At 46.2% G+C, this 23174-nt stretch overlaps 2 protein-coding genes across 3 annotated transcripts in view; one reads left to right on the forward strand and one right to left on the reverse strand.

Moving 5' to 3' along the window:
- SPIDR (scaffold protein involved in DNA repair) overlaps positions 1-18602 on the forward strand; it is a 201768-nt gene extending 183166 nt beyond the window's left edge. For both annotated transcript variants that reach the window (XM_068158790.1, XM_068158791.1), the window contains 8 exons: positions 1997-2140; positions 2235-2294; positions 6653-6851; positions 8020-8172; positions 12183-12276; positions 14693-14807; positions 15311-15364; positions 17936-18602. In XM_068158790.1, coding sequence (XP_068014891.1) covers positions 1997-2140; positions 2235-2294; positions 6653-6851; positions 8020-8172; positions 12183-12276; positions 14693-14807; positions 15311-15364; positions 17936-18067 — 951 coding nt within the window. In that variant the 3' untranslated portion in view covers positions 18068-18602. The remainder of the gene's footprint in view (positions 1-1996; positions 2141-2234; positions 2295-6652; positions 6852-8019; positions 8173-12182; positions 12277-14692; positions 14808-15310; positions 15365-17935) is intronic.
- Positions 18603-19997: 1395 nt separating this feature from the next.
- On the reverse strand, positions 19998-21880 carry CEBPD (CCAAT enhancer binding protein delta). The gene has a single exon (XM_068158792.1). The coding sequence runs from the start codon at positions 21541-21543 to the stop codon at positions 20518-20520; it is 1026 nt and encodes a 341-aa protein (XP_068014893.1). The 5' UTR covers positions 21544-21880; the 3' UTR covers positions 19998-20517.
- Between the last annotated feature and the right edge of the window lie 1294 nt (positions 21881-23174).

The raw sequence follows: 23174 nt of genomic DNA on the forward strand, positions 1-23174 counted from the left end.
AGGTCTGTGGTGACAGGTTGGACTTGATGATCTTTGAGGTCTCTTCCAACCTTGGTGATATTTTGATACTGTGACTTTGACAGGTACTTGTCTCATGTGAGAACATCCAAAGGATGAACACAAAAATGATCTACTAAGAAGTAATGAATGTTTGTGTGATTTTTAGGTGGTGGGGAGGTATTAAAATGCATTTAAAAGTACATGACTGTATATTTGCAAGCCTAATATTGCATCCTTAGTTATTTCTTGAACTTGGGTATTTGAAAAGGAGTTCTGTCATGGCAAGGTAAGATGAAATCATTTGAGAAGCTTTTGGGTAGGCAAGTGCCTGTGTCTGTCCTGTCATTCTTGTATAGGGGGAGAAGTTTGTGGTATTAAAAAATTGTGTAAGAGCCTAGAAGACTCAATCAGGATGTAAGTTCTAGAAAAGGAAGGAAAAAACCACTGGAAATAAGCAAGTTTCAAACCCAGGGAACAGTAAAGGTCATTTCAGAGGTCTGAGAATCTTTTATCCACAGTGTAGAGTGTTCTTTGCATTGTGCAGGGGTTTGTGATTAAGAATTAAAAGCTCAGCCCTTGGTTATATATAAAACCAAGACTGACACTGATTGAAACAGCTATTTTCTCCTTGAGCTCCCTGTCATCTAGACATTTCAGGAGTCCCAGAGGAATGGATTGTGTTGTGGATTAAAACACAACAGAATGGGAATATCCACGGATGGAGCACTGTTATTTAGTCTTGTTATGACTCTCATTTGTTCCTCATTTTCTCTGCTTTATTAGCAATCTAAAAATGAAGGAAACTTGCCATAATTGTGTCATTTGCACCTCTGTCCTGGGTCTGCCACGCTGATTCCATTCCATGGAGGATCACAACTTGCTTTCTACTGCTGCAGGTTCTTGGCTGAGTGGAGTTTTATGAGTTGAGATACATTTTTCTTGATCCAAAGAGTATAGTTTTGAGCACAGTTTTATGGGAGCCAGTTTTCTACACAGGTACATAAATAATGTTGCCAGCACACTGATAAAGCTGTTGGGAAGAGTTCCATGGGACTGATTTCTTCGGACCCACCTCTAGAGTCAAATACCTTCTTCAGTGCTGTCAGAGGCAAAGAGAAATCTTGAGTCTCAACTCATTTTGCTTATTTTTTCCTGTTGCAGATTGGTTTTCTTTAATGGGTGGGAAGCAGTCCTTAATAGATTCATGTTTCTTCTACTACATGAAATGCTTTATGAACAGCAAACGTCGCCAGAAGAATATTTTACCATATCCACAATAACAATTATTTTCTACCATTGTCTGTGTTATTTTCTGAGAAGCCTTTCTAGCCTGGGACCTCTTCAAGTGGTGATTGATAAAGCTTGTTACATCATGGCACTTTTTAAGGGGGAAAGAAAAATCTGGCTTCACACAAAGAGAGCAGTGCTCGTGGCTGTTGTGTTCCTGTTCTTCATTATCTCCTCCTGCTGCCCTGCATTTAATTTGGCAGCTTTAAACATTCGGCAGCTGTTTACTATCACCAAAAAAAAAAACCAAACCCACCCACATGCAAAAGTCCCCAAATCTCAGGAAATTTAAAAAATAATTCAAAATCAAATTAAATTGGAAAAAATCAGGGCCCTCCTGCCATGTAATAAAAATAACACCAAGCAGCACCTTGAAACAGCCGCAGCGTTTGCCAAGCGAGATAGTCGCGGTGTATGCCAAGTGTGCCAGATCATGAGATGTTATTTGGGGTGGGGATTGATATCAGATTATGGAAAGAATGATAGAGCCAAGCTGATTTCACTTCTAACTTGTGGATGTTGGTTTATTAACTCAGCTTCTGCTTCAGTCTTGTCGTTATTAACCATATCATTCCGTTTCCCCCTCCCTCTTCAAATGTAAATCGTGTGGTTTGGGTTTGGCTTTGATTACAAGACCCAAGTGGCCTAATGAAAGTGCTTTTAATTTTTGTTTCTTAAGGTCACCTTTCTTTTCCTTACTTTTTAATAGATGACAACCCATCTTCCTCCTCCCAGCTTCTGTTATATCCTTACTGCTCAGTCTGGTGAAATAGATGTGCAAGTGGATGAGGAGGAACCGGTGTCTAATTTGTACCAGCCACCAGCTGTTGGTGGCCTAAAAGACATTCTTCAGGTAATCTGCTTTACAAGTCAGGTAACAGATGCTTGGTACCACTGGATTTCTGGAATCATCTTTGTCTCATTCCCTGGTTTTGTATTGTTTTCAGATCCATGGTTGTAACGAACGTTGTAGCTTTTGGGCACAAGTACTGTACCTCAAGCTGCAGGTAATGTTTTTCACTCAGGATAAAATCAATCATAGTATCATTCAGGGTTGGAAGGGACCACAAGGATCATCTAGTTCCAACCCCCCTGCCATGGGCAGGGACACCCCACACTAGATCAGGCTGGCCAGAGCCTCGTCCAGCCTGGGCTTAAACACCTCCAGGGATGGGGCCTCGACCACCTCCCTGGACAACCCATTCCAGGGCTTCACCGCTCTCATGGTGAAGAACCTCCTCCCCACCTCCAGCTTCATTCCATTCCCCCTAGTCCTGTCACTACCTGACATCCTGAGAAGTCCTTCCCCAGCCTTCCTGTAGGCCCCCTTCAGATACTGGAAGGCCAACATGATGTTTTTGTGAGGAAGCCAGCGTTTACCTTGTTCAGGGGAAACCCCAAAACCCTCCTGGATTGTCTTCAAGAGTTGTATAAGCAGAGGTATCACCAAGTCTAAAATGCCTGTGAATGGGTACAATGAGCTGCCCCTCTAGTTTCAATACCATCCAGACTGGGAAGTGAATTATTTCTGAATGGGTTTCTGTCAAACCAGAGCTAATACCGCTCAGGGGGCTTGCAGGAAGTTGGTTGAGACTCAGTTTATAGCTAAATGCTATCCTTAAATAAAGAGCAAAAAGTTCCCAGTCAGTTGAGTGTCTGGGGATAGGAGATGATGGTTATATGAAAATAGTTTTGCTCTTTGCATGCAAGTTTGTGGACTTTTTGTTGACTTCAGTAGAAACCCCTCAGGCAAATTTGGCTTTTACTGGTCCAGTTAGTGGAAAGGAGGAACTCTTAGGTAAATACATCTGCCATCCATGCTATGCTGGAAAGCTTATAATTATGTTTTGTTTACTTGTTTCTGAATTACGCTACCATTTTCTTTCAAAATGCTGCTGATTCCCTCAGTAGTGTAAGGAAATTTTTGTTGCTGATTTATTTATTTTTTCCTGGCAACTGGGTCCTCAGCATAGGAGGAAAAAATTGCAATTGTCCATCAGCTTCACAAGTAACGAAGTGGGGAATCAAAGCACATGAACCCAAGACAAAGGAATTCCAGAACAGCCAGCAAAATAGCTGGAGATGCTTCCCACCAGAGCGAGACATAAATTTAATTTAGGTCTTGCCCTTTTGCTTCAAAAGCCAATGAATTATTATTTGATTTTTAGGCAGGGAGGACTTTTAACTCCTGAGATGATGAGGGCTACCTCTGGGGTTTTCTCCCAACCAAGGGAGAATTTAACAGAGCATTTGCAAAGGTGAAATTGAGGCTGGCTCGCTGGGATCTTCAGGGTGCTAACAGAAAGATGGCCACACATGTGCATGAACTTCTGTTGCCAAGAACACTGTACTGTTCACAAAGAAAAGAAACTCACAGACTAGTGGTATCCTGCCCAAACCCTTTTGTACTTTGGAATGTCTACATCTGAGATGCTGTGGGTCATCAGTATTCCTGTGTAGAAAACATTATTGCTAAATTAGAGGAGAGATGAGCACGCAGGAACAGATGTGAGTCTGAAAAATGGAAACTTGTCTAGAAGGAAAAACAGCTCTGTGATTTCTTCTTGCTGCTAGGAAGTCTATTAGCTGGATTTTTTAGTGGCTAATCACTTACTGAACTGTAAGCACTAAATTTTCTTAGTGAACCACATGAGGGCTTATAATTTTATGGAAGGAATGCTGGAAAAGCAATAGAATGTATCCTTCTGCATAACTTTTGGATAACTGCTGAGTAACTGCTCTAGGAATGTAAAGGGATTGACCTGCTGGTAGTGTATTCCTTGCCTAATCCTCCCAGAAGAAGGTTGTGAACAGCAGCTTGTTTACTGCAGCTGCCTTTGCCAAGAGGACATACCCTTCACAGGCAAAGTCACCAAGGGGTAGTCAGTGAGGAAGGGGCTGTGATTTGGTTTAGTTTGCAGATTTCTTTCTCTTAGACCATCTGCTAGGTGAGCTAATTCACATGTATTTTGTGAAAGAGGATTTATTCCAAGCTTTATTCTGAAGTATTCCGAGACGCTTCATTTGTGTGAGGGAGGACTGGAAGCACGCTTTTATTTTTGCTCAGAATCTGTACTGTGGTACAGAAGGAATATGAGGAAATATATTCCATCTGTGGTTAAGGAGCTGTCCTTCCTTATAACTCATTCCTGCTGCTATTTGTCTGTTGTGTCCTCTCTGTTCAGAACAAATTGTCACACATAGCAAGATGATGATTTTATACTAACTTGTGATTTTTGTTGTTGTTATTATTTACTTTCTGGACGCTTCTCCTGAAAGCCATCTTTTAATGTGCTAGCAATTCTCAGGGGGCAGCTGTAAAAATTCTTTCTTTGAAGATGTCCTAGTGCTATCTCCACAGAGGAGGTACTCAAATGCAGGGAGAGAAACAGCAGCACTGCCATCGGCAGCATATGTTGTATTAAGGCATAACTGCAGTAACTGAGGTATGAATTATCCCAGCCATTATTTAAAATGAATGCATTTGGTCGAAGAGCTGCTAGCACAAAACAAAACCAAAACAAACAAAAATCTAATTTTAGTGTGGTTAACAGTCTCAAGGTTTGAATTCAGTCAGAGAGAGAAAGAAAAATTGAGTTCTTGTTGCATTACTTCATGCTAGAGAGAAGGAACTTTGAGAGAAGAAAATCCTTCTGTGCTCTGTGTTTCTCCAATCTTTGTAGAGTTTAATTTTCCTTTAAAAGCTTAAAGTATGAGCTTCTAATTGGCAGGCTAATTAAAAACAGTAGCCAAAAGTGTCTAAATTATGAAAGGAATTTAATCTTAGTTAAATATTTAAATTATTAACATCAATTCTTACTGTCTTAAAATTTGCCAGTTGCTTGGGCTGCTAAATGTGACATTTGCTTTGCTTTGAAGCCCTTTTGTTTTCCCCTAAAGCGTGGGGAAATTCACATAGATATTATAAAAGCTGTGTTATAAAATCAAAGGAAGGAAAGTATCAAATTGTAACCCATCTGAATTTGTTAGAGTCCCTGGATGGAGTAATCACTGGAGTGTATGTAATGTCTGTTCAGTCTGTCTTGTTCCTCATCCCAGTGTGAAAAAGACAAAACCCACCACTGATTTGGCCATAATTACTTCCAGATATGAAGGCTGAGATGAAATGTAGGTATTTTGGGTGTGACATCAGTAGTTGTGATGTACCTTCATTTAGTCACACCACAGTACTTTTATAGCTGCCTTAGGCAGAAAACTTCCACTGCCATCACAGGTCCCTGTGTCCTTTACTTTTGATTTATCTATTTGCCTGTTTCTGTGCATCATTCACACAGTTAGAGATGTTTGTTCAACAGAAAGAAAAACACTCCAGCTTTGCAGCTTGCAGCAGCTATTAGCCAAGGACTGGGCAGGAGCTATTAGCCAAGGACTGGGCAGGAGCTATTAGCCAAGGACTGGGCAGGAGCTATTAGCCAAGGACTGGGCAGGAGCTATTAGCCAAGGACTGGTGCTCTTGGGAATCAGATAACAGTGCATGGAAAATTTGCTCACACAGAAATTCTGTTAGTAGTAGCATTATCCTTGCTGGGTTTTTTTAAAGGAAAAACAGTAATATTGAAGTCTTTCTTCCAATTGACTTCATCACCTTATCATTATTTTCCCTTTTCCATCCTATGGTAATTTATTTACATTCTACCCCTTTCTACTCAATCTGTGGAAAGTCTTCCTAGGCACCAGCCTAAAACTGCCACAATGATACAAATATATCATATTTTTTAAAAGAAAATGTGTTTTAAAGTCCCTGGCATAGTCTAAGTTCTATACAGTTCTATACAGAGAGAGTGATTGCCCATTGGAATGGGCTGCCCAGGGAGGTGGTGGAGTCGCCATCATTGGAGGTGTTCAGGAGGAGACTTGATGGGGTGCTTGGTGCCATGGGTTAGCTGTTTGGGTGGGTTGGATTGGTTGATGGGTTGGACACGATGATCTTGAAGGTCTCTTCCAACCTGGTTTGGTTTATTCTAAATAAAGTGAATTATGATAAAGGGAGGTAGTTGATTGGGATAAAGCCAAGTTTCCAGTGGGTGAACCCCGGAAAGATGATTTAAGGTAGGGATGTTTCTGCCTGCAGTGAGGGATGATGAAAAAAAAACAGAAATAATGAGAAAAGAGAAATAATGAAAAATAGAACTAATGAAAAAATAGAAATAATAAAAAATATTCTAATAAATATAGTAAAAAAGCTTTAATTCATTCTCCATTGTGAGCCCTAAGTGCAATCACTTCTGTCAGTTTTATTAGTGATTTACACGTGAAGGTGTCGTTTTAGCCTTTCCTTCTCCTGTAAATTAACAACTGCATCCCAATTTTGTACTGTGGTTGGTTTGTTTTCCTCAAATCCTAGACAAAACCCCACGTTCCTGTAAGCCAGAGAGAGATGTGGCTGTTTGTGACTGACTGCACGTTGCAAGATGCCGTCCACGGCACCCCGAAAGTTGTGGCTGTGTCAGTCGCTGCATCCTGTGTTCTCAGTGCAGGAATCACAGAAGCCCTGGGTGCTGCCTCACGATTCATCTTCTTCAAGGATGCACTGTGGGGAAATGGTGAGCTGTCCATGGGGGTCTGAAGCAGCTGGGATCAAACTGAAAGAGCATCCTAATGGTGCCATGGTTTAGTAGTCACGAGGTCTTGGGGGACAGGTTGGACTTGATGATCTTTGAGGTCTTTTCCAACCTTATTGATTCTATGATTCTAATCTCTGATACTGCAATACATGACTTACAGAGACTTTTGTTGTCAGGTGAAGAGGAGACGTGGCAAGTTTGGGAGGAAATTTGAAAGGGGTTGTAATTAGAGCTTTCCTGTAAGGTTTCTTTCTTTCACAGTTTTGTCTTGAGCTTCAACGTAAAGGAGAATTTAGTGACCTTTGTGGATGTCCACCAATACTTCTGTCGGTCTTCCCTGCTGGCATTGAATCTAATGACCAGCATCAATCACATTTGCTAGCTGACAGAAGACTCAGACTCTCACAGTTGGTCTTAGATGATCATCGTAGGTCCTTTCCAACTGTTAACAGTCTATTCTGTTAAGAAAGTTGATTTAATCTGTTTTGATATCCTTGCAGAAACTTGTTTTATTGCAAGGAGTAAGAGGGTGAACTGAGACCCTAGGCAAAGAACTTATACAAACTCCTCTCTCTCCTCTTAGCAATGAGCCTTAATCCCAATACAGGTCATGTAGGGATGCTAGTTAACTTTAGATTCATTCTGAGTTACTGAAAAGTTCAGGTATGGTTCTGTATGGTGCCTGCATGGGTAGTTCATGTCTCACACCTTCAGTCGCTTCCATAATGGACATGGACTGGAAGCATCAACCTGTGTCCTGAAGCAAAACTCTCTGCTTTGGAGAACGAAGCATTGCAGGCACCTACCCTGTCATCTTTGCAACAAGGTAAGAGCACCCAAAATTGTGCCCAAGCTTCTAACCAAGGAGTAGACAGCAAGGCTGGCTTTGCAGGGAGCATGGAGTCAGGGTGGAATCAGACTCTCTTCTGCCATGAAGCACCTTTTTTTCCCCAGGAGCTGCAAAGTGTCAGGAGAGCACGATGCATGTAGCACTGAAAGCAAAATACTTTGTCATTGAGGAAGCCTGATGGAGTCTATCCATCTGTTTAGTAGCTGGCAGAGATCATTGTCTTTATTGGCCATGACAATTAACATGGTCACCTTTTTTCCTTGTTACTGTACTGAGTTGAAATGTCTCTGTTGGCAGGTAGGATTATTTGTGTTGAACGTACTGTTCTCCTATTACAAAAGCCTCTTTTGTGCTCGGCTGCTGGTGCTGACCTCAGTGAGCTGCCTGGCCCTGTCAGACTCGATGAGCTGGATTCTACAACACAGGCCAACTCCATTTGTGCTCTGAGAGGTTTGTATGGCCTTTCCTGAAATGAAGGTGGTTAATTATTTCTGCTTACTTTAATCTTCTAGGTCTTCATATTGATTTCCTGCACAAACAGCATGGAGGGATAAAAAAGTCCAACACTGCTGTGGGTCATTAGGGTATTGAAGTTTTTAACTTCTTTGTGGGTTCTCTTTGCCTCGTGCTGGCCAAGATCTGCTCCCACTCACTCATTCCCCAGAATAAATGTTTGATTCACAATCTGTTTTATTATAGTCCTCCCTTCACTGTCTTCTTTCAGAAGCTGTCTGTTCACACCAGCCTTGTTGATGTTGGCAATAGTAAGGTATACTAATAGTTTTTAGGCAGATGAATAAGATGTGTTAGCCAGATCCTGAAGGGCAGGGGTTAGTGTCTGATTTCCCTGGAGCTTTGCTGCAATGGGACAATTTAATATTTCACCATAGTCATCCAGCGTAACTCGGCCAATATTTGCTCACCAGCCACTTTGGATCACTGCTTTGTCTAATATTTCAGTCCTACCACTACCCATGCAGAAACATTTCTTACAATGTATTTTCTGTCGTTTCCTAATCATGCAGAAACATTTCCTACTGTGCATTTTCTAAGGCTAGGTCCAGTCAGCTTCTTAAGCCTCCCAGTGGTAGATTGTCTATAGGGGAAAAGTCCTTAAAAGCCCAATAACTCTTGGCTTTTAAAGGCAATTCCCCTCTTGGTGTAACTCCTGGGATTCCAGTAGCCCTTGTAGAAAATTCTTGATACTGTTTTACATTTGCACCTCCAAGTTTTCACTGGAGCATTTGAAATTAGTTTTAAATAATGGCAAATAAGGGTTATAAATTAATCTTTCCAGCTCTAATGTAATGCACTGAAAAAAAAAACAGTTTGAAGCCCCACAGAGGTGTTCTAAACATACTTCTCTCCTGGCAGAGCCACAGGGTTAGCAATACCTCTGTGACAAGTCCATGGGCACCTTGCAGTGGCAGATCTTGAACTCTTCACACTGCAGAATGGAAACCAAGCACAGCTAGAGGCACTTCACTTTGTGCCTTTGTGTTGTGTACATCTCACACCTATAGTGTGAGTTACTTGAAAGATATTTCTGTCACTGGGTGTGAAATATCTTTCAGCTTTTTGTTTAACCTCTCCAAAGCTGAAAATTATCACTTCTTCACTCCTAATTTTATAGCTATGAGAAGTGCCTGTTGTCTTTAGTCCCACTGACAGTGTACATAGCAGGACAAAGCAAACATTTCCCTGTCCTTTCTTTTTCCAGCAGAAAGAAAATACTCCTTTGTGATCTGTTGTATAAACAAGTACTTACTTTACACATATGGGAGGTGTCCCCCTTTCCCTGTTCTGTACTACAGATGGAAGAATGACAAAAGGAGAAATTAATCCTGCAGCCTTGTCTTGCTTAATCTGAAACTTGTCCAGGGTAGCTGTTCCCAGTACGTTCCCACACCTTGGTACCAGCATAGAATATAAAGTGTACCTATGGTAATGCTAAATATAGCTCATAACTTTTATGTGTGACTAAAATTAGTTAATAGCACTTGAGACATGAAAGCAGTGTTTTGAAATTCAGATAGTTACTGCCTCCATCTTTCTGCTGAAGAAGTGACACTGGCAGCATTGCCCCTGCTTTGCTGGAGGGAGGGTATGTATTTGATGGAGTAACCCACGGAGGAAAATATGTCATCTTCAGAAGTCACTCAGTGTCTCTGTCTCTTAACTGAGGGAGCTGTTCATCTGGGTTTCAGTGAGAAGCAGGATTACCTTGTTCATTCTTGGGTTTTGTGCCCTCCTTTCACTTCCTGTACTTTTGGTCACCTACGTGTGCTGGTTTTGGCCCCGCTCTCAGCACTCAAAAAAGGCTGCAGAGGCTTCACCCCTTCTTGAAAGAGTGCTCCTCCCTGCTCCTTTGCAGTCACAGATGCTCCACCTGGCTCTCAGGGATTCAGCAGGCTCAGCCTACTCTAGAAAAACTTCTTTGCAACCACTGAAAAATGCAGGTTGTCATTCAAGTCCCTATCCACAGGTACAGCAATTGGTCACAGTGTCAGAGCTTCCAGGAGTGTCAGGACCAGAGGGGGGACACAGGCCATGCTGCCCGCCGGATTTTGAGTAGATTGATTGGTTTGGGGAAGGTATATAAACATTCCTTCCAACCTCTGAAGTTCCCCCAGTCCTAACTCATGCTCAAAGCTGAACCCTGAGCATCCTGGTACTATTCTACAGCTTGTCCAGCCTCAAAAGCAGCTTCAAAAGCACAGTGTGGCAATCCAAGCAGAAGTTTGTCAGACACCCTTGTTTCAGGGAGATCCAATCCTATCAGCTCTGGAATGGAGTGTCACTCTTCAACAGATGAGTGGAAACCTGTGGTTGCTTTCTACTGGAAAGTTTGTTATTCTTTCAGAGATGAGTCTGTGGTTCTCACCTGTGAGCTTCAGAGTTAATAGAGTCATTTTCCTGTCACTATGCTTGGCAAAGTAATTTGCAGTCTCTTTTTGCCATATAGTAGCAGTCAGGATGACTTCAATGTTGGCAGTTCATAGAGCTGTTTTTGTTCCTCTTAACCATACTTAGGAGCAAACTCCAGTTTAGTCCATACCATATATGTTATGTTGGGCTATTACTTGATTAATTATATTTGCCTAGCCTCTGACTCACCACCAGTAGTTGAATTTTGACATTAGATATTTTCATACCCAACACCCTTACTCAGGGGTGGGGTTTTTTCAGTTTCCTTCAGTGGTAGTTTTGGGGGTTGAAGGCACCTCCAAATGTCCAACCCCCCCTCTGCAGTCAGCAGGGGCATCCTCAATTAGATCAGGTGGCCCAGAACTCTGTTGAGCCTCACCCGGAATATCTCCAGGGATGGGGCCTCAAACACCTCCCTGGGCAACTTGTTCCAGTTTTCCACCACCCTCATGGTAAAGAACTTCCTCCTAACATCAAATCTAAGCCTAATCTTCTCTGGTTTGATATCACTGCCCCTCATCCTATCACTGTAGGCCTTTCCTGATCTTCAGACTTGCTGTCCTTGGAATTCCCAAAGAAAATTACAGTTTTGTTCATGTGCTGCTCCCTCTTCCCTGTCAGGAGAACCAGGAAAACAAGGGATTAACTCCCTGTCTTACAGACCAGACAGTGTAAAAGCTTCCTATTCTCCCAGGGTTTCTTTTATTGGATGTGGTATAAAACTGTGAGATTCTTGCTCAGTAGGAGCCGGAATTTTTAGTCTATGCTTCCGTTGTACCAACAAGGGTTTGTTTGAGTGTGGTTTCATTCTTACAGGTGATCCACTTTGTGTGCTTTTAAGTACTTAGAAGGATTTTCTCCATAAATAATGCCCATAATTTCAGCATATGATTACTGTAAAACATAATACACTCTTTATTGGCTTCTCATAAACCTCTGACTGTATTCTGTCTTGCCAAAACTAGCAAGGCCCTTTTGTATTAGTCCAAAGTATCTTTGGCAATCCCTTCTTCTGCACACACTTAAATCTGTGGGCCAGATCTAATCTCTGCTAAATCAGTATAAATTAAGAATAACCCCATTGTTAATGGGATTGAACCTGCATGGTTGTTTTGGAAAGGGATTGAATCTTCTCCTTGGTTTGTGTTTCCTAAATATCGATATCGAGCTACCCGACCTGATGATTTTTATAGCTGCTGATTGCCAAGGAAACATCAGAGGAGCAGAAAGGAAAACAACAAGAAGCAAACAAAAATAAATCTGAAAACCAGTAAAACTCAGACTGAGGGAACTGAACCAGTTTGGAAAGTTAGTTATCAATTATCTACCTGATCTTTTTAGAATGCAACACGCTCTGCCATGCTGTCACCTGAGTTTTGAAGGAGAGAGGGAGTGAGATTGTTGAAAGAGCTGATGCCTGGCTGTGACAAGACTTGTTCTTGAGCTGAGGGTCAGAAAGGGTCAAAGCTGCTGTGAAGCCGGGGTGACTGTTTGCTGTCACTACTAATCTGTAAGAATGTCATCTTCTGCAGGTACTGTTGTTGGAGTTAATGAGAGCACTGCTTTCTCCTGGCCTACCTGTGACAGATGTGGCAATGGAAAGTTGGAATTGTGTCCCCAGGACAGGTAAGAGTCAGCATGCTCCAGAGCACTCCAGGTGTTCTGCAGATGTAGCCATAACAGCAGTAGGTGATGCAATGAGCTTCCTGCAGGCACAGGCTGCACTTTGTTCCTTCCTACAACTAAGACGTAGTATTTTTATTGCTGATGAACTGATAAAGCCTGCAAGGTTAGATTAATTTATTAAGAAAGATACAAGCAGATATGACATGGTTTGAATTTGCAGTTATCACTTGTTTTTTTCTCCTTCACAGTGTTGCTTATAAAGATCTCACAGCCTAATGCATTACACCAGTTTCAATAGACATCCCCACAAATCACAGGGCTGGTTCTAAGATCCATTAGAAGTAGTTTCTTGTGCTTGTCTCCCCACCTCGTTAGCCTGTGTACCACCAGCTCACCTCATTTTTATATTGAACTGTGATCTTTGCTGCTATTCACTTAGTGGCAAAATCCTCTCTAAAACAGGATGTGGAATAATTCTGGGAGTGAACTGTCCCAAATGTAAAGGTTGATCCTGCAGGACCTGTTACCACCTGAAATGCTAACCCTGCTTGGAAAGCCTCCCCTCCAGCTGCTTAGCCAGTTTGAGAATAGAATAGAATAGAATAGAATAGAATAGAATAGAATAGAATAGAATAGAATAGAATAGAATAGAATAGAATAGACCAGACCAGACCAGACCAGACCAGACCAGACCAGGATGGAAGAGACCTTCAAGATCATCATGTCCAACCTATCATCCAACACCACCTAATCAACTAACCCATGCAACCAAGCACCCTGTCAAGTCTCCTCCTGAACACCTCCAGTGACGGCGACTCCACCACCTCCCCAGGCAGCCCATTCCAATGGGCAATCACTCTCTCTGTGTAAAACTTCCTCCTGACCTCCAGCCTGAACCTCCCGTGGCGCAGCCTGAGACTGTGTTGTTTTGTTCTGGTGCTGGTAGCCTGGGAGAAGAGACCAACCTCTGCCTGTCTACAACCCCCCTTCAGGTAGTTGTAGAGAGCAATAAGGTCACCCCTGAGTCTCCTCCAGGCTAAGCAACCCCAGCTCCTCAGCCTCTCCTCACAGGGCTGCGTTCCAAGCCCCTCACCAACTTTGTTGCCCTTCTCTGGACACGCTCCAGCAAGTCAACCTCCTTCCTAAACTGAGGGGCCCAGAACTGGACACAGTACTCGAGGTGTGGCCTAACCAGTGCAGTATACAGGGGCAGAATGACCTCCCTGCTCCTGCTGGCCACACTGTTCTTGATGCAGGCCAGGATGCCATTGGCCCTCTTGACTGCCTGGGTACACTGCAGGCTCATATTCAGCCTACCATTGACCAGTACCCCCAGGTCCCTCTCTGCCTGGCCGCTCTCCAGCCACTCTGACCCTAGCCTGTAGCACTGCATAGCACTGCATAGGTCTTGCACAGTCTGAGATACCTGATGGGAGAAAAACACAAGAGGGTAAGAGCAGTCAGAGTGTAAAAAGAGGGAAAGGGAAGCCCTTACAAAAAGCATAAGGAGAAGTTGGGTGAGCTTGATCCCAGGGAAATAGCTAACATATTCCTAAATATAAGAAGCTTTAATGTTTATGCCTTGTTCTGTATAGCCTCTGGGGCCAGGGAGAAGGCTGAAAATAAAACATCAAGTTGTCCTGCACTATGCCATCATGCAAAAACATAGGATAGGATAGGATAGGGTAGGGTAGGGTAGGATAGGATAGAGTAGAGTAGAATAGGATAGGATAGCGTAGAATAGGATAGGATAGAGTAGAATAGAATAGGATAGGACAGAGTAGAATAGAATAGGATAGGACAGAGTAGAATAGAATGGAATGGAATAGGATAGACATGGGGGGGGTGTACATTCACACAGCAGTGTAGTTCCATATATATTTTAAAAGTCTCTGCTGTGAAGGACACTTTTGCTTCATTTGGAGAACAATGTAGCACCAATATTTGCTTAAGATGTTATTCCAACAGGCACTTATAGCTGAGCTTAATTTTATGCACATGACTTAAGTGTGTGGTGAAGATGTTGAACATTTGCTGAACGAGGGCCTAAACCAATAAGTCACCTGGGCCAAATCTATACTGCAGGTTTTCTTTTGCCAAAGCTTGCAGAAGGTTATGAGGTGAATATTTGCTCAAGTGGGGTGACTGTAAACAGCAACCTCCCCTCTCCTTCCCCCCCAAAACCTTTAATAGGAAGATCCTTCTGCTAGAAGAGTTTAGGTCCTCCAAGAGAGTTGCCAACAGAAGAGCTCCATTTGCATTTATCAACTGGATCCCTAGCAGGAATTTCCTACTGAAAGTCCACCAGCAGAGTATTTTAGAGGATAAGCCAGCTGGGGGGTTTGTGTGTTTGGATTTATGACTGACAGTTTTCCCATTTCTCCCATGTTTTTCCATCATTATTTGTGTGTTTCAGACGATTGATATATTGCAGCCAGTGCTCTGAAGTTGTCACTTCACCAGTCATGAAAATGCAGCTGGAAGTCTTCTTGAGGTGTCCATCTCGACCTCAAAGTACAGTAAAAGTAAAGGTGTGGCACAAACTGAGCTTCTGTGTATTGAGTAAAGCAAGGCTAGAGCTGTAGCCACATGGGCACTGTACACCACTCTCTTATAAACAGCTCTGTCAGGAGAACAATTGCAAGATGTAAGAATATCCCATAATTTAATCTGATACTAAAGCTGTGTTTCATTGGACTCAGAACCCAATTCCCAGATCTTACTCAAATAATGCAGTCACTGAGTTCACCCTGAGGTTTGCAAGCTGGTTTATGGTCCAGCTGAAGGGTTTTATTGGGTAGGGCCTTGGGAAACCTCAGTCTCCACAGCCTGAAAGGAATGTGTATTTTTGGAGTCCCATTTTGAACATCATCTCTGTCACCTCTCCTCTGCTTTCTTTGCCAGAGAAGCAAAACCATTCTATATTAAAATGATAAATCTTTGTTCAGCATGGCTGTTTTAACCTGCAAACAGAACAGCTTTGCATGCAGGAGATTTTTGTTATGAACAAAACCTGTTGATTTTCTCCTTCCAGCTGTTACAAAAGACAATCTCTTCTCTCCTGATGTCCTCTGCCAGTGAGGATGGGGTAGGTATACTGAATGTTGACAAAATTAAGTTAAACTATGTGACTTTCTGTAGAGGCAGAGTACAGGAGATGTGAATCAGGTGGGAAGATACTTGAACAGAGAGGTGAGGATTCCTGGAGGTCATGTCATCATCCAGCCTACCACTCAGCCTGGCCTATTGCAAATTCATGGACAGGTTGGCCATGACTGTGGTTGACAGGGTCTTGAAAACCTCCAAGGATGGAGATTCTGCCTTTCCAGGCAGCTCATTTCACATCTGCACTAGGGGCAGTAGGAGATTCCACTAAAAATAATGGGGTTTTTGCTCACCTTCAGCCTGGGATTTGAGTGGGCTGGACCCTTTGTCAAGCCCACCTTCCACCTGCTGATGCCCTGCTATCACATGGCTGCCATCAGGCTGGCACCCTCCTTTTTTTGGAAGGGGCATGCCACAGATGAGATGTGTACAAAGCTTTAGCTCAGCTGTGGGTCTGCAGAGCTGCCTGCACACAGCACTGTGTCCAGGCATCCAGAGCTGCCATGGGCTTTCCTCTGTTTTCTGGCTGAGGATCCAAAGACAGCAAAGAGACAGTCCAAGCATCCCACCTTTTTGGGATGGGCTTCTAAACCCTATAAACCACTACTACTTCCTGAATTGAAACTGCTGGCAGGCAGGAATAGGAGGGAAATCTGCAAAATACAAGACTTTATGACTGTATGAATGAACCAGGCGTGAGCCACAGGGATCCAGGGGCTAAAGTACAGTTTATGTCATCACAAAGTAGTTACTTCTTTAATCTGAGATATCAGAAGAACCCTGACTTTTGGCACAGTGACCCAGATTTATCACAGGTGAGGGAGGCACGCAGGTACACAGGTGCCTGCCTGGCATTGGTTTCTGGATGGTCAGCAGTGAAGGAGCAGCACCTTCAGAGGCTGGTTAGACCCAATTGGCATCCTGAGATCTCCCCTCACCTTTGTGCGTGGAAGGGGGCAAAGGGCAGCTCCTTGTCTCCATTAATCAGCCCAGGTAAGGTGACACATACTGGAGGTCATTCTGCTTTCCCTGCCCTGCAGTCTTCTAGCATTTTGCTGTTACATGCTGCATGGTTTTAATGGGATTCAAGGCTAGTATTTAATGTGGAACTTTGCACATTTCTTGTATCTCTTTCCTTAAATGAAATATGCACCCTCCAGCACAAGAAAAATAATTGACAATGGCAGAGCAAAATATGTTTGCTCTTTTAATAGCAGTTAAGTCTTGCTGAGTTTTACAGGCTGTGTCTGGATGGTTACAGGCTGACAAAATGTCGTTCCTTTCAAGCTATTAGAATTCAAACAACCTCTTTCTCATGCTCCAGTTTTTATAGTGCTCCTGTTTAGAAGTCTGGCAACTTAGAAACTATTTTTTTTTCCCCCTAGCTGAAATGCAGAGAGCATTTTCTCCTCTTGTTTTTTCTTCATACATGTTTCCCTCTCTGAACCACTGCATCTCAAAAAGCAGCACATCTCAACAAAGATTAATCACAAGGCATACCACTTGGGCTGGCATTTTTTGGTGCCAGTGCTGCTGGATTTTCTAAGGGTGTGGCTTTGTGATAATTTCTCTTGGCAGGGAGGTTGGCTTTAGCTGTCATTGGCCTTGGCCACTTGTTCCTGAACTGGTGGCAGCCCTTCTGTTACACCAGTACAGATGTTTGTGCAGCTGTATGGTGAACTAGACTGTGGAACCAGTCAGGGGTAAAAATAATCTAGGGAAGAAAAAAAGAAAAGGGCTGTTTATACCTTGACCTAGGCCATAGATGTATCACATACCTGTGCAAGTGCACAACCCAAATGAAAGTGGGAGTGTGGTCAGAGGCTGCTCATAGACAGGTCCCTTTGAGGCGGGAAATGGATGTAAACCTGCCATCTGAGATAGATCCTCTCTCCAGCTATCAGCTATTGTGTTACCAGTTCTGGCAGCTTGCTGTCTTCACTAAGAGGAACCACTCCAGCCTCTCATCCCTCTCCCCAGCACAGAGTACAGCCTCCACAAACTTGCTTAGGCACAGCTGGTGGGGAAACTGCCAGTCAGGGCATTGAACAGAAGGGACTGTGAAGGTGCCAGTGGTTATAAATGATGCATGATACAGCACAAAGTTAGAAGGGGGGAAGTAAAGAGAGTTACAAAATCTTTCCCCCTCAGTGGATCTGTTTGGTGTCATCGATCTATAGTATGTATGTACACATTGCACAAGTGAATTCCTGTGGCTGTCAGGAAGCTAAAGGGAGCACATGCTGGTTCTGCTTCAGCAAGCTTGAGTTCAAAGTCACAGCAGCTTTTATTGTTGTTGTTGTTTTTTAAACAGCTCACTTTAATAAGCCTGGTTGGGCAGCAGCACTTTAAGCAGGAGTGAGATCCAGTTCTTGAAGATGTAGTATATTAATTCTTTCCATCAGTTGTAATGCCCCTTTCTTTTTGAGGCCTTAAAAAAAAAAAGCTGTCAGTTGGAAGAGGACCTTACACCCTGCATCTTCTGAGCCGAATGCTGCTCAGAACAGAACGTCCAGGACTGTTTGTTTTAATCAACATGCTTTTATCACTGCAGAGCTATGAGGTGCAGAGCGTGCTGGGAAAGGAGGTGGGGTTATTGAACTGCTACGTCCACTCTGCCACCAGCCACCCCAGCTGTGTTGCACTGGAGGAAATTGTTCTTCTGGAAGCAGCAGGAAGACGCTGAGCTGAACTCTGGTCAGCTACTACAGTATCTGTGGACTTTGTAATGTGGTTATCTGTTAACTAGTGCCACAGATAATGTGTAATGCCAGCGTGATAAGCCTTGAGATAGTTTATTAAAACTGTGATTTACAAAGCACATTGTGCTAATGCTGGAAAGAATCTGTTTTAAGAGGGGGGGGGGGGGAAATCAGTTCAACTTTCTGAACTCTTCTGGATCAGTTCAGAACTCAGGAATGCAGCTCTTCAGCACATTCACTGTTTCTGTATGCAATGTATCTTTGTTCTAGAAGCTTTGACTGGTTGTGAATTTTCTTTTTTAGTACCACTGTATTTATTCTGTGTTGATGGAAAATGTTTTACTCTTTATTTTGTTTTTAATAAATACCTTGCTCTAAGCAGTGAACACTGGTCTGAGTTTTATCAGCAGCTTCCAGACGTTCTGCCAGCAGCAGAACGCAGCGCTGTGCACGGGTTCTGAGTTGTAACGTGTGTTACCACCTTGCAATAAATGTTGGAAAGACAGAGACTTGAACAAAGCTTGTATTTTGAAGTGTCAAGCCTATAGAAAGTTAATGTTTTACAGCTAATTGGTCTTTAAGCATAGAACTCCCCTGTTATCTGTAGCTTCCCACAGAACGGGTGCCTCATTGTAGTTTCTGTTACAAGTAATGAGCAAACTGCTGTGCAGGCCAGAGTTATCCTCACCCTGACTGTGCAGAGACATGCATTACAGAGCCACAGCAAAATCCTCCTTGGTGTGCTTTTCTTGGGGTATGAGAATTAATGTGGGAGTTCAGTCAGCACACAGATTTTATTCCACCACCACCCACCCCCCTTTCCCTTTCACAGTGTTTGAAAAACCTACACAGGTCAGAGGGGGAATGAATGGGTTTGTGCAGGTCCCAGTGTGTGATTACCAAGGAGAAAAGGAACAGCAACTTCATTCCTATGCAGATCATTCCTGTGGCTAAGGCTGATAATGGAAAATCTTGTGTACATCACATTTACTGGAGGAACATCCAGCTCTTGAATCCTTTTCCCCCTCCTCCAAGTGTTTCAGTCTCTTACCTGCCTCCCTGTATAGAAGAAGGGGACCTCAGTCCATTCCTGGACGGGATACTGCCCTGTATAGGACCAGGGTCCAAACCAGCGAGGTTTGTCACTGGCTGCTGGCGGCGCTTGTCCCGCTGCTTCCTCTGCCGGTGCCGACAATCGCCGGCATCCTCATGAAAGCACTATCGGAATTCAGCAACCGGTGTTACCGCCTGCTGTCACTTTCACTAGCAAGGAACAGTGAAAGTGGCCAGCTGCTGCACTTGCGGGGTCCTATAGGGGCTGAGAGCTTGGCTGCAGCAGCAGCAGCAGCAGCAGCTCCTGAGGACTGCCGCTTGCCCCAGGTTTGTCTTGGGACAGACTTCAAAGGCCTTTAGTGGGGGCAGCTTTGCACTGCTTGGGGTGGAAACCACTCGCGAGGGGGTCTAACAGGAAAGTGAACTAACGTGTTCTTGCGTTCTCTGTGTATTTGCTTAGCACAGTGCAGCCGCTGCTTAACCCAGCAGTACCTTAGAGGCAACAACTGGATGGGGTGCTGGGATTTCCTATCTAGACTGTGCTTTTCCCAAGAAAGTTCGGACCGAGCGATCCGACCTGGTGTTCCACGCCCTGACTCAGCATTCCGGCACAGCGCTGCAGCTCCCGAGGGAAGCGGAGTTTGCAACCACCACGTGTACTGTCCCAGTCATCACCACCGTGGCATGGCCCTTGGTCTGCCTTAGAGAGGAATACAGGCCGCCTCACCCGGGCTTGTCCTCACCCCATTTCTGCTGCTGGAACCCCCTCCCCACCGTGTGCCTCTCCCCCCGAGCCGGCAGCAGCTCCCGGGCTGCGCAGCTCCCCGCGCTGCTTTCCAAACACAGCAAACCAGAGCAGGGTTGATTTAAAATGCTTTTCTTTTATTCTTAGAAATGCTGTAAAAATTGATATAAAAGGTCGAGCATGCTCAGTCTTTTTTTTTTTTTGTTTTTCCATCTTAATGTCTAAAATACATGGGGGTTGAATCATTTTAACAGATGTACCATAGCTGCTTCGGTATTGAGTAAAATGTAGAAAAGACGAAAACTACCATTATAAAAATAATTTAAGGGGAGAGAAGACAAAAAATAATATATATTTAGGGTTTTTTTTTCCTCCTTTGTTGTTTTTTTTTTTTTTGCAAGTTTCGTGGTGCAAGACCCGGGGCATCGCCCCACGTCGTTGCCACATCGAGAGCGCGGCCGCGGCCCGGCAGGTCCCACGGCGGCCCCGCGCATCCTCCCCACGCCCGGCATGGCCCGGCCCGCCGCGGTACGACACGGCAAAGGCCCGGCACGGCTCGGCTCGGCAAGGCCCGGCCCTCTGAGGTATTTATCCACGGTCTCCCGGAGTCCGTCTCTCCGTCCCGCTCCCCCCCGGTTACCGGCAGTCGGTGCCCGAGCCGGGCTGCAGGAAGGAGGCGCTGGGCAGCTGCTTGAAGAAGTGCCGGAGGCTGGTCAAGTCCCTAGTGAGCTGCTCGATCTTCTTGTGCAGCTTCTCGTTCTCGGCCGACAGCTCCAGCAGCTTCTGCTGCATCTCCTGGTTGCGCCGCTTCGCCTTGTCGCGACTCTTGCGCACCGCGATGTTGTTGCGCTCCCGGCGCTGCCGGTACTCGGGGCTAAACCTGTCCACACACTTCTTGCCGCCGCGCTCCTTCCCGCCGGGAGCCGCCGCCGCCGGGACGCCCTGCGCCGAGCCGGGCACAGAGCCGGCGGCGGGGCCCGGGGAGCGGGTGCTGCAGCTGGACGGGGAGCTGCTGCCCGGCGGCTCAGGGGAGGTGGGCGGCGTGGGCTGCCCGCTCAGGTTCATGATGGTCTGGGCGCAGGTGGCGATCTGCGAGGGCAGCAGAGAGGAGGAGAGGTCGCTGTCGCTCCAGTCCGGCTCCTGCTTCAGGGCGCCGCGGGAGGAGGAGGAGGAGGAGGAGGAAGAGGAGGAGGAGGAGGCGGTGCGGGGCTCGGCGCCCAGCAGGGTGGTCATGGCAGCGCCGAGGTCCTTGGTAGGGTCGCGGCCGGCGCCGCCGCCCGGCGGCAAGTACTCGCCGTAGTCCCCGCCCCGCTCGGGCTTGTGGTTGCTGTTGAAGAGGTCGGCGAAGAGCTCGTCGTTGCAGAGCTCCAGGTTGGGTACGGCCGACATGGAGTCAATGTAGGAGCTGAAGTCGATGGCGCTCTCGTCCTCGTACATTGCCGGGGCGGCGGCGCTCAGCTCCGCCAGGTTGGTGCCACTGCCCCCCAGGCCGCTGCCTGCCTCCTCGCCGCTCATCCCGCAGCCGCCGCGGGCCCCCGGCTTGCAGGCGGGACCCAGCCCGCCGCCGCTGCCCACCTTGGCGTCGTAGAAGTTGGCGGGCTCCAGGCACCAGCTCTTATAGCATGCCGGGGAGTCCAGGCTGTAGAGAGCTGCAGCGCTCATGGGCGAGCGGGACGCGGCGCCGCACGGCCGCGGCTCCGGGGCTCCGGGCTACGGGCACCAACCGCCGTTCCGCGACGGGCGCAGCTCCAGCCTCCGCCGCGGGCAGGTGGGGAGCGGGGCTGCTGCCGGTACTGCTGGTGGTGCTGCTGCCGCCGCTGCTACTACGCTGCCGTTACTGCTGCTAGTACTGCTGCTACTGCCGGTGATGGCACCGGTGCTCCTGCTGCTGTCCCGCTGTCGCCTCCCCGAAGGGGCCGATCCGGGCTCGGGTCACGCCGTGTTCGGCGAGAGGCAGGCGGGAATGGGACAAGGCGTCTCTGGACCTGGGAGCGAAACGGCCGCTCGGTCCCTTCTTATACGGCGCCGGCTCCGCCTCCTGCCCTAGTGACGGGGAACGAGTATTCCCGGCACCCCCGGGGACCCGGGGGCGGGAGCGGGTGGGGTGCGCGGCCGCGGAGGCAGGGCTCCCGCCGCGGAGAGCTGCCACCTCTCGGTGGAAGGTGGCCGCGGTCGGGGGCAGCCCTCCCCGTGGGGGACGACACCGTGCGTGGAGCTGGCAGGCTCCCGAAAGGCGACCCGTCCGGGAAGGGCTGCCCTGATGCCTGTACCGGACCCTGTTCCCCCTGCAGCGCTCCCTCTGAGAGTTAATTTCCCCTTTTCCTGGTTTATTTCCTCACGAGCCAGCGGAAGAGCCGGAGGCAAAGGCTCATTTACCCCCACGCCGCATTGCCCCCAACTCACTTCCCTTGCAGTGCCCTGGATGAAGTGATCTGGGAGGGATGCTCCTGCCCACGCGTGTCCCTGGGCATGGCCTTAGCGCCCTCCCGAGGCCCCGCTCCTCGTTGGTGCCAGAGTGTCCGCTTGGACTTCTTAGTGCAGGGCACTCTGGTGGGAAGGGGTCTCTAAGGCATCCTTAGCCGCTCCTTAAAATTTAGGGCAAGGAATTAGTAACTTTCCCATTCTTCCTTGCATCCACCAAATTACTACCATTAAATTGGCAAGTACCAGCGAAATAAAGACATTTTAATTATGTGAAATGTGTAAGTTTTCTAGTTGCATCATGCCTTGTAAAACCCTGACTTCAACCTCGGGTGCTCCATTGACCGAATTACAAAAGAATCACAATATTTTTTTTCCTATTAAAAAAATCTATTTTAAGGTTTATTTACTCCCCACCCCGCTCCCTCCCCCTGCTCTCTTTCTTTCTTTCCAGAAGACCCAGCTAGATTTATGACACTTCACAGCGCTGCTCCAGCCGCTGAGTTTGCAGCCCGGCTCTCAGCTGACACTGCTGGCCCCGAGCTGTGTCCCACCGAGCGCTGTGCCTCTGGCTCCAAGGTGGCTTTCTGGGGACCGCGGGTACGTGCCGGTCATGCCGGGGCTACCGCCTCCCTCCGGGCAGAGCTCCATCTGCTGCTACCGCAGCTGTTGCAGTAACGCAGCTGTTTATCGACGGGGCGTGTATTTTAACATAAATAGTTGGGACAGGACTGGTACATGCTCTCCCTTTGGCTGGCAGCTCCCGGTGGGAAGGCTTGTGGGACGGGATAAGTGTGCCCTGCCTGGCAGGTGAGGAGGTTTCACATGGAGGGGCTTGGCTTGGCTGGTAGCTCTGGTACTGCAGTTAACCC

The sequence above is a fragment of the Melanerpes formicivorus genome, unplaced genomic scaffold (genome assembly GCF_026170545.1).
Source record: "Melanerpes formicivorus ecotype bairdi unplaced genomic scaffold, bMelFor1.0.p_v2 SCAF_42, whole genome shotgun sequence".
Taxonomy (NCBI): Eukaryota; Metazoa; Chordata; class Aves; order Piciformes; family Picidae; genus Melanerpes; species Melanerpes formicivorus.